Below are 11,564 nucleotides of genomic sequence, written 5' to 3'. Positions count from 1 at the left end.
CTGACTCCCACCCTGACCGGCGAGACCCCTGCCCCAAGTCCGGTCCGCTCCACTCCTAACCCCTCGCGGCCTCGCCTGGAGCACGGACGCCAAGCGGCTACCCCTTTTGAAGAAACAAGGATTAATGTGTTGAACTGTAGAAGTGCGCCCCCCCCCCCGCCGAAAATGTCTGGGTGATTGAGATCACGGGCTGTTTTGTGTCTAAATGTTGAGCTGGTCCACACTTGACATTGGACACAACTGGGGGACTGAAAGCCTGTTTTACGTAATGCTGATGACAAACGATGTGCTTATATAGTGAGACAAAACTGCTTGCATCTTGTTTGAACTTTCCACGGCACCATGAAGATACTGCATGGCCCCAATATTAGAAACCACAGCACTGCATCTTCCCTTTAAGAATATTTAACCAAACTGATTTGATATAGTGGCTAAATACAGAATCCCCTACTGGCTTTGTGATCTTCGGCAAGTTGTACCTCAGCTCTTTTGTACCTCACCTTCCTCATCCAAAAAAGAGATATGAATACCTACCTAATAGGATGAGGGTTAAATGAAACCTACACATAACAGAGCTTGACACACATTCAATAAATGTGGTGGTTACACTAGATCAACCCACACCTGATTAAGTTCTCCCCCCACCCCTGCCCCGCCCCAGATCACATCAATGTTAGGAACTTTCAGAGAGTTCTTGACCCTTCCATTCGCAAATCCTCAAAATTAAGCACTCCCTGCTGCCACCACGTAAGGTACCTGATCTTGAACTTAACTGTGTTGTTCTACTCAGGGTTCTTTTAACAGCCCTTTAGGTCACTATGCCATTGAATACAAAGCCCAACTGTTAGGAACAGAGGTAGGCTGATGAATTGCAAACATCCTTGTCACGTGATAGTGAAGCCGGAAGCCGGGGAAGAGAGACTGCTGCCAGCTCCTGAGAATCCTAGAAACTGCAGGGGGCCTGGGGCATGACAGGAGGTGGCCTGGAAATTGACCAAGGAAGGCTGAGAGCCCCAGAATCCTGGTCTACCGGTTTTCCACCACTCCAGGTTCTAATAACTTCCTAAACTAACCCTTCACGTATATAATGAAGCATTCACAATTCCATGGGAAGGTAAATCTTTATTAACACTGAGTGCTATTTTAAAGAGTAACGGCCTGAGCCAATACTGAGACAGACACACAGAGAGACTAGTTTCCGAGGGCAAACAATGTCAACGCTGAGGACACCACTTAACCCTCCGGTTCCCAAATGTGCCAAGATTTTCAGTAACTGAGGTTAAAGCAAAACGGACTCCTCCAAAGAGCTGTCTCTGCTCACCGACTCCCTTTTTCTTCCCACTCTTTCTTGAACCCACTACTTTTCATCCCCACCACTTTCATCCCCACCACTCGATGAAAATGGATCATGACAAAACCACCAGTGACCTCCACATCGCCGATGTCAGTGATCAAAATCAGCTTTCATCTTATTCAGCCTATCAGGAGAATGAGAGCAAGAAATCAACTCTGTAGTTTCAAAAGATTTATGAGACACGTGGTTACGCACAATTTTCTTACCAGCTTTTAATGAGTTACTATCACAGGTGTTCAGAGATTAATTTTTTGTAACTTTTAAATAATTGTTCCTACGGGAAAAAAAGGTATCTCTCTTTCCAAACAACCAATTTACAAACATATGGAGCAAAACCTCTTCCAAAGGAAGCAGAAGCAACTGCTTTTATTGTTAAGTTTTCAGGCCACAGATTGTTTCAAAGGTTCTTATTTCCCACATTCTTAATAAGAAACCCCATCTACAGTGGTCTGATTATGACTCTCAAATGAGCTCTGGGAAAGGTAAAACCGAAGGAAGATTCTTGGTTTTGATCTTTCATGAACTTTGCACCAATCAGCATATTTACATATGTCATGCCAAGGAGAGAACTTTAAAACATCACTGACATGGTTTACTTAGTCTCATCATATAACAATGATCCGACACCTAATCTATAAATATAAGACACTGCTGTACTACATAACACCTTAGATATAAATACGGTATTTTTACATCAAGTTGCTGCTTCTTATGTCAATTAAAGTTCAAGTCACTGTGGCATGACGTCAAATTTTCTCTAGTCTTAATGACCATAAACTGTCAGGTGGGGAAATGCCAAATATGACAAAATAAAGGCTTCCAAGCCAACTTGGAAGCAAAACGGTCAGTTCTACGTAGTATCGTAGAACGGTCAGTTCTACGTAGTATCACTAGTGTGTAAATTTTCACACCTGAAGTTCTTCCTCTTATGTGATGATGAAGGCCTGATCTGTAAGTAGAAGAGCTCTGAACTTAACTTCTGATCTTGAGTCCAAGTCAGATCTGGAAATACTAAGGCAATGTCACTGGCAAAATTGTGGGCATAACATAAACGCATGCTTAGGCCTACTCGTAATGGAATATTATCTCAGGAGAAAGCAATTTCATAAAAGTCCTGATTTCAATTTACCGGTTTCTGAATCAATGTTGCAATATTAAACTGTGAATTTCAAATTTGCACATACGGTCATATTCGTATAGTGATTTACAATTGTCAAAGCACTACGTATGTGGTTCTCAAAAATGTTTGGCTTTATAGGACCTGAACCAAAAAGACTTCACAGTAGGTTTCAGTGCAAACCCATATTGTGGTGGGTTGTGCATAATTATCTTCATACCAATAAATGTATTCACTATAACGCAGAAATCCATTACACGAACCAAGAATGAGCTTCTAACTTATTTCAACAGATACAATATGTCATATCACACACACATAATCTGTCCATATTTTAACTACTATTCTATAAATATTTGATGTTTACACCCATAATGCCACTGGAATGGAATAATGTTACATAGAAAAGTGTTTGACAACGAGGTATAACAAGCTCTAAAGGGCTAAATTTGTTATAAAATGGGTCATAGGCTGCGAAATCATTACTTATCCACAGTAATTATAAATCAGAAGATGACTGAGGGTCAATTATTACATGTCCAAATCTAGGAATGAATTAATTCCTTAGTAGATTAAAAAAAAACAGAATGTCGTAAGTAATATTATACTTGGCAAATCTATAGCACGAAATTGGGTAGCCTTGTTTAGTATGAAAAGGAAAAATCTAGAATTTTAATACCCTTAAGGTTCCACATTAAGCCGTCTTGACGAGAAATCTTTTTTAAAGTAACTTACGCATAAATAAAGTTGCCTAGATGCACACAACATACATACATATATGGTTCTCTAACGAAGTATCAGTTGAAGAGCAGCATTTCATACACAGACAGCCAAACAACTAGAGTTACACAATACAGATTTCCACTAATTATACCAGCAATCTTACCTAGAAAATAACACTTTTAAATAGTTTTTCCTGATGAACATTTGAAAACCAATACTATAATTCATCTACTGAAATAATTTCCCTTAAGAAACAACACATGAAATTGTAAGAGCTGACAAGTCATATCATATTTCAATATCAGATTGCTAGTAGGTCTTAGAACAACAGAAATCACACAACTCTTGAACAGCTTAAAAAAAAAAAAAGCATCAAAATTTAGGTTTCCTCATCAGTTCTTTTGTGGTGGTTGTTATTTACTCTGTGCCATCCAAGTGGCCCTTGAGGCTTTTCCACAGCATTCTTAAAAGCGTTATGTTTGTTTTGCAAATGATGAGTCAACAGTATGCTAAATGATCAGTAATGAAAGAAAATGCAGAAGATAAATTACATGTGTTCTTCCAAATGTAGAATGCTGCAGGTTCCCCAAGTTGGCAACACTTCCCAACCATCAGCCAGCTTCACGCTTTGCAGGATAAGGCCTCCTTACGTAGGGAACGATTGAGAATATTTGCTCCCCACACCCAGAGCCATTCAGGCATATACTGTGCAAAAAGAAACTAAAAATGAAAAAGATTTTAAGGTTAGAACCCAAAGTCATCGACAACAAAATGCACAGATCAGCAATCATTTAAACCAACAAACATCACCAATCCCATTAAATACAAAAAAGGAAAAAACCTTAGGTGCTACTGCACTGAGCACCTACTTCTGTATAAGACCCTATGCTAGACTCTCTGGGGAACAGAAATGTGATCACCGCCCACCCGCCCCCTTTCTCTAATGAGGCGGGACAGACCTACATGCAGTGATACGATTTCATCCTTACTTAACGTGACATGAATAGCATGGAATGTGGATAAGAATTACAAATCAGCCCAGGAATAAAAGGCAGATGAAAGAGAAAACTGCATACGTGCTTAGTACTGCGTGAGAAAACTGGGGATTGAGGGGCAGAGTGGTGCTAAGTTAAACAAAAGCACTGAGTCCAAAACACCAGGACCCTGAGAGAGTGTCTTGAGGTGCGACGAGGAAGGCTTGGGGACACAGGGAGGACGTCCACTGACGCTGCTCTGCTCCAGGGGGTCTCCAGGGCCACGTCCCCCCAGGGGACATTCGGCAAGGTCCAGAAACAGTATTAGCTGTCACAAGTGGGGTGGTGGTGCTACTGGCATCTAGTGGGCAGAGGTCCAGGACGCTGTGAACATCGTACAGTGCACAGGAAGGTCCCACAACAAGGAATGAGCCAACCTCTATGCCATTAGTGCCCAGGTGGAGAAGCCCTGCGCAACACTGACGGATCTGTCCGAGACTGAGCGAAAGTTTAACACCTTGTGTGTGAAGGAGGGGAGATGGACGGGCCCCTGGCAGGTGCTGATGTTCTAGCCTTGACCAGAGGTGTAGTAATACAGGTCACTCCACATTCTCCTTAAGAAACAGACCCAGGTCACTCTGCTATTCCAGGAACCACAGTGAACAAGGAGGGGGTCCCAGCACGATGAACTGTGGGGTGAGGGTCCCAGAGTTGCAGCTGTTCCCAGCAGGTTCCACAGAAGCTTCGGCTTAGCCACCTTGGAGACAGGGGTCCCGTGTTTGGCCTGGAGCCATAAGTAACTACCTGTGAAAATGACCAAGGTCTCTTTGGACCTCTCTGAAGAGTCAGGATTTCATGGGAAAAATATCCAAATACTCCTCCTTGGGGCCACTGTCCTAAAGCAGAAGGCTCTAAATCCAAGGAGATGAAAGAAGGCAATATACGGTCCCTCAGGAGGACTCTGTAAGGAGGGTCACATTGAAACATGGGGGCGCCTGACATAGGCTAGGTAATCAGATCCCCCTCCAAAGGGCATTTTATTTTCAGTATTTACTGAGTGGAGATGGAAGCAGCATCGAAAAATCTGTTTGTTTTAAATCTCCTCTCATGACCACTTGCCCACTACAGGGGGACCAGCATCAAGATGGATTCTGCCTGTTTCCTAAGGAGGGGCAGGCAGAGACTCCCTGGCTTGTCCCAGGGAGGTTCAGTACCCTGGGCAGTGGGAGGGAAAGAGCTAATGGAAAAGGAGAGAATTTCATCCTCTGGGTACTGACGGATCAACTCCGGAGGCTGACTCATCGGCCTGTTGAGATAATAGCAGTAACAGGAAAGGGGTGCCAAGTCTCCAGGCACTGGGAACTGTGGAAAAGCCGGCGGGGGGGGGGGGGGGGTTCGGGTTCTGCAAGGCTCTGGGCGCCTTCGGGGATCCTGACCCGTGTGTCCAGGCCTGCTCCTGACCAATGTGACACAGAGTGGCCCCCGCGGGGACCCAGCTCAGTAGGACTTGGGAACAATGAGCAGAGGGGAGGACGTCCACAGCGAGGGTACACATCCAGCTTGTCAGAAAAGTGCACAGCGCTTAAAATACACATGCCATGCGTTCCCAAGAGACTGAGACAGGCGGGACTTAAAAAGGTAAGAAACAAATGGGAATGGGGAAGACGGAAAAGAACTCAAAGAACGTGAGCTGGATCCTTAAACTGGAGCACTCTAAGGTTTGAGAATCAGGATTTACAATCCTCATCTTTCAGCATCACGCTTCAATCAGATTCCCATGTATCATTTAAAAAAGGTTTAGGATGCATTAACCTAATTACAAGAGCTGAGCGCACACTGTTACCTGAATGGAATGGGACCAGTATCCTGTGGTCCTTTTTGAAATGCCAAGGGTAGAAACAGCATGATGGGCGTACACTTGTGGCGAAGGCACCAACCACGGGCACTTGTGCAGAAAGCTGCCAGGGGTGGACACGTTGGTAGCTACGTAGAACGGGATTAGACTCTGTACGAAGATTCCTTTGGAAGCATATTCATACTGCAATGCTCTGCTGAAGTGGTCTAAGTAAGCCTGTTAAAACAGGAGGGGAAAAGACTTAATTTTTCAGGAACTCGGAAGAAATTCAGGAGGAAAAAAAGACTTAATGGTCATTTCAGGGAAAAAATATACAGCATAAGCAAACATGAGCTGCTGACAAAGAGCTCAACAAACTGGACCAAACCACTGTGATAAACGTTCTCCTGCATGATGATTTCACTTTCCAACTGGGAACGCATTACCTTAGACGCGGAAAACGCCGCCAGCTGGGGGGTTGGTTTGCAGCAGGAGCCGGAGGAGATGGTGACGATGGCCCCTTTCTTCCTCTCCACCATCCCGGGTAACACTATGTGGACCATCAGACTGGCGGCGGCAATGTTCACGTTGACGATGTCCCAGAGCGTGTCCTCCGAGACCTGCGTGAAGTACTGCGGGTAGGGGTAGAACACGCCCACGTTGTTCACCAGGATGCCAACGTCTCTGTCCTTCAGGGCTTCCCGAATCAGGCCGTAGATCTCGCGGCCGTTGCTGAAGTCCGCGACAATGACGTCAGTCTCCACTTTGTAGGTGTCGGCTATGTCTTTAGCGACCGTCTGCAGCTTCTCTTGGTTCCGACTGATCAGGACGATGCTGAGCCCACGGCTGGCCAACTCCTCTGCGTAGGCCCTTCCAATCCCATCTGTTGCGCCTACAGTACAAGCCGGGAAAAGTGAGCAAACTCGTTTCTCAGTGTGACCTTTAAAATGGACTTTAAATACCCTGTGTCCGGGTTTAATCAGAGAAGGATTCACACTAGGAATAAACCGAGTTCTGCAAGTGGTCAGTCAAGCACAAGGTCAAATCCAGGACACAAGCTAGTCAAATACTCGCCCAGACACTCTGACAGGCAGAGGAAGAGTTGTTTTACATTCACCAAGTTGACCGTGAGACACAGTGGGAAACTGTTTTCAAGCTCCCATCTGGCTTCAATGAGTGCCAGGAGGTACTTTCCTGGGAAACAATGGTAAATTAAAATGCAATTTAAAATAAGGGAAGTGTTTCTGAAAGTGGTACCAGTTTGTAAGGACACTTTCAAAACAGAGAGCAAGAAGGAAAAGCAAAGGGTAGGAAGCGGGGGCTGGAGCAGGGCTGGCAACAGGAGGGGGCAGAATAAGAAGCACAGGAATCACAGGGAAATTCTTCCAAGACGAGGGCGGTAAGAAATGCGCACATAATCATAAGAGTGAGTCTTATTTTTTTATCCCATGAAAACATTACATCAAATTCAGTAACTCCAGGAATGATGCATCCGACTTAAAACACAGATTAAGCAGGAAAGATGATTTCATTTTTAGATTAGGCAAGAACTGAAAACTCCTCTCTTACCACTCACGACTGCCCATCTTCCATACTGCTTGATCAGGTCTGCTCTGCTCACCAGGCGCGGGACGAAATGCAGCCTGACCAGGCTGTAGAAGTCACAGACGACGGTGATGCTTTTCCTGGCCGTGTACCAGGCTCCAACCAAGGCGAGGGCTTCCATGTAGCAGTTGCAGGACCTGGCGATTTCCCTGTACAAGAGGTAGAAGCTGTCGACGGCAGCCATGGCAGCCTGCAAGGGAGGGCAGCGAGAGAGAGGTGGCCTTTGCTTAGTAAGTCAAAGGAACACGCACAGTGCGGGGGAAGGAAGGCATCTGAGGACATCAGAGCTTAACAATTTTGCATTCAAATAACAGTAACTGTTCAGATGCACATAGCCCATGGATCCAGACAATTTATGATCTCATTATTTAACATCTGTAGCTTATAAAGTTCTTTCCTTCCAAGAAGATTAGTCAACATAGTTATCAAGAGTTACCAAATTCCTACTAAAATCCAGGCACTGCGCTAAATGTTGTGGCTACGGAGATGAACACAATACGCCCTATGCCAAAAAAAGCTCCTGGTCCAGCACACTGACAGACACAGACCTTTTAATTCACATAACAGCTGAGAGGTATGTTTCTTTCTTTTATTGAATTTACATTTATTCAAAACCGGCAAGCGCAGAGGGCCTACAATCCCTGGAGAGACAAAGTAGAAGAAACAGAGGCAATATTAAGACAGGGCCTTGGCCTCAAAGACCTTACAACCCATTTGAGACAAAACTAAGCTCTAATAAACTTTAACATCAAATAAACATAAATTAGATTATGCATAAATAATATTCATAAATGTATATTTAAAAAGAGATACTCCCCAAACTTGAGGAAATGGTTTTCTCAAATGATAGTTTATAAGCACGTTCCATCTTGCTGATGTCACTGGCGCACCATTACCTTTGCCTGGCCCCTTAACGTTTGGGGAAAGAAAAGCCCAGTTCAATTCTTGTAAGTATTCACACAGCAAGCATCGCGATGCACCTATTATGTGCCATGTACCGTGACAGACGCTAAGGACTCAAAGATGAAGTAAATAACTACCTAGAAGAAGAGACGAACATTTAACAAAACAACTTTAAATGCCATACGAACTGGGGTATGTATGCCTGTGCTCAGAAAGGCAGAGAAAGGCCGGGCACGACCAAGGCTGATGAACTTCATCCTGGACTTGACCCGGGGAGCCACTGAGGCCTGAGCCAACTGTGTGCTATCAAGTGAGGGTCAAACATCAGAAAGGCCAGAACAGACCACAATGAAATTACAGGGAGCTCAGATATGCACAAACACAAGGATACAGCATTTATTATATATTAATAAAAGAAAATAGATTTAAGCCAAACAAACATTTATGTAAAACTTCTGGAAGTGGCCCCTTTCATAGAAACTGCATTAGAATAGGAAAAAAATAAATCCTGGAACTAAGAAAAATCCCCGACGATAGCAGCAAAAATTGGCATAAGCTTAAGGAAGAATAAGTGAATTCCTTCCCGCTCCACCGCAATGCAATTTGAGCTCAACCAAGGTTTGCGTAGTGGAGAAAACAAATTAACCCCTGGAATGGAACACACTGTAAGAATGATACCACACTGTGGTAACAGGCACATAAAATAACAAAAAAACTACTGAATATAAATACGTATATATCTATACGTATCTGTGTCTCGAGTATGCACATGAGTGTGCAGTCCAAATTACAAACCAACAAAACATACAAAAGAAATATGACAGAAAACTGAAAGAAACAGGCAGTAGGATTCCTAAATGCCTCACAATGAGGATATAACCCCTCAAATGTTAAAATTTCCACTCCTACCGTAACTCTAAGCTGGTGTGGCACTAAGTAAGTTAAAGAAACGTCCTTCTCAAATAGCAATACAGGAAATGACTGAAGGGGCCACCTTACTTCCAGTAAGTAAAGTGCTGTACACTTTGGGGTTCTGTTCAGAGAAACTTACCTCCTATGATAAGGATGCCAAAATTGGTCAAGAAAAGAAAACATTATAAACTTTGTCAAGCACACAAACCAATTACTTAACAAGATAACAACAATTACATGCTCCCCTGGGGTAATGCTTCTTCATGGACCTCACTGGCTGAGATTCCCTAAAACATGAACTATCAAGATCAGTGCAGTCTGGGCTGAAGACGCTTTTCTTTTACGGGTCAGTCCGCCCCACTAAGGCAGTACACTCTGGGCGCTGCTCCAAATCCTCTGAAAGACGTTCAGAGTCACGGCCATCCACCTCAAATGTGTTCACCCCTTTTCTGCTACGCATGAGCGCCTCTCAAAGCTTCCGGATGCTAGCGATGAGGCAGTGACGTGTCACCCTCTCCAAGGGTCCCCCCTGCTGTCCCATCTCAGTACACAGCCACATCCTGAGGAGGCAGGTGCTGGCTGGAGAGGCCCCTGCCGGGCACTGAGCGCTCACATTGGCTGCCGTCCCCGAATGGTGCTAATTCAAGATTCCCAGAGAAACAACCCAAACATTAGCTTCTTACAAGGAAGAACATAAAAACTGAGAATCCAAGTCCAACCATCCTAAGTTAGGAGTTCCTGAAATAATTTTTTAAAGTGGACACGTGCCTTTTGTCATAATTAATCAAATACCAGGCCATGAGGAAAGCAAATGCGAAACATAATACTTGCATGCACCAGAACTTTTCAAACAAAATGTGATAAAATTCGAAATAACAAAACTATGACCAAAAAAACTAGATACTTGGAACATTAAATCTATTCTTCAAAATAACAGGTGGGCGTACATCTAAAACGTTAAAACAGTGTTTTCAATGAAAAACTGAAAACCACGTATCAAGGACTAATGGATCGCAGCCAAAGAAATACTTGTGGGAAAATGAACTGCAGGAGCGTCTGTAATAGGGTTCCAGCTAAAAAGGTCAGGTATGCCTCAGGGAATGACCTCACCCCAAGGGGAAGCTGTGTAAAGGGAACTTCGACCCTCTCAAACACCATTTTTTTCAAGAATCGAACATCTCAGAAGGAAAAACTTCAGCAAAAGAAGCCTGACTGCGACCGAGTTCCCCGATTTTTCTGCTCAAGTCATTAAGTACCCGTGGTTTCCTCTTACCTCCTCTGCCAGCCCTGGGCCTTCAGGAATACACTGCTCTGTCTTCTCTGCAGGACAAGCTGTGAACAAAAACCAACAGGACACAAATGCCTCTCCTTCACAGCTCAGCTGGGATAAGTTTTATATAAAACTACGACCGAAGCGTTTTAAAAGTTAAGGAAACGGAACCACCCCCGTGCCGTGATTCCCTGCACAGGCAGCGACGCATCACCTGGTCTGGGAAGACGGCAGGCGCCGCCAGGGCCCGTCCGGTGGAAGGCTGGGCTGGGAGGCACCCGGCTCCCGCACCTTGTTCCTTAAGGAACATTTCGTCACACTGGACAAAATCTGTCCAGACCGCTTGGAGGGAGACCCAGGACGGCGAGCAGACACCCTGCCCCCGACGTGTCCCGGGCATCTGCTGGGCTTCCCCGGGCCTCACCCTTCTCTCTGCAAACCACTGTGCTGCGCTCCAGCCACAGAGCACTAGACCCTCCGCCCGGCCGCAGCACCTGTTCCACACTCCCGGCTGATCCGGGCTGCCCACCTGAGCACGTGGGTCCTGGGCTGGCGCCAGCGGCAGGGAGGGATGGCCCCTTCCAGCCTGCCTGGGGCCGGGGGCTTAAGGATGAGGAGATGGAAGGAAACGCCAGGGCCACCTCTCCCCTCTCCCTCCACCCTAGACACCGCCTGGTGCCTGTTTCCGTTTTGAAACCCCCCACCCAAGGCTGCGTTCCCTGGGGGGCCAGATCTCCCCACACACATACTCCTCCAGCACCTCACACAACCCCTGGCGCGGACGGAGCAGGAACTCCCAGATCAGCTGCTGCATGAAATCGCACCACCCAGCCTAGCTCAGCTCTCAGTCCCCTCCCGCGGGGAGGGGACCA

General features: G+C 45.4%; 1 protein-coding gene across 8 annotated transcripts in view; it reads right to left on the bottom strand.

Annotated features, from left to right (window-relative positions):
* Window positions 1-1,152: 1,152 nt before the first annotated feature.
* HSDL1 (hydroxysteroid dehydrogenase like 1) overlaps window positions 1,153-11,564 on the bottom strand; it is a 17,449-nt gene continuing 7,037 nt past the window's right edge. For 4 of the 8 annotated variants that reach the window (XM_068529125.1, XM_068529123.1, XM_068529124.1 and 1 more), the window contains 5 exons: window positions 10,696-10,754; window positions 7,572-7,797; window positions 6,449-6,894; window positions 6,012-6,239; window positions 1,154-3,914 (listed from right to left, as the gene is read on the bottom strand). In XM_068529125.1, coding sequence (XP_068385226.1) covers window positions 3,816-3,914; window positions 6,012-6,239; window positions 6,449-6,894; window positions 7,572-7,791 — 993 coding nt within the window. In that variant the 5' untranslated portion in view covers window positions 7,792-7,797; window positions 10,696-10,754 and the 3' untranslated portion in view covers window positions 1,154-3,815. Of the gene's footprint in view, window positions 3,915-6,011; window positions 6,240-6,448; window positions 6,895-7,571; window positions 7,798-8,155; window positions 8,261-10,695; window positions 10,755-11,564 lie in introns of those variants that run through there. The other 4 variants (XM_068529128.1, XM_068529127.1, XM_068529129.1 and 1 more) reach the window with 4 other exon arrangements.

Source organism: Eschrichtius robustus, chromosome 19, assembly GCF_028021215.1.
Source record: "Eschrichtius robustus isolate mEscRob2 chromosome 19, mEscRob2.pri, whole genome shotgun sequence".
Taxonomy (NCBI): Eukaryota; Metazoa; Chordata; class Mammalia; order Artiodactyla; family Eschrichtiidae; genus Eschrichtius; species Eschrichtius robustus.
The sequence above is the reverse complement of the archived record's forward strand: the minus strand, read 5'-3'. Positions and strand labels throughout refer to the sequence as shown.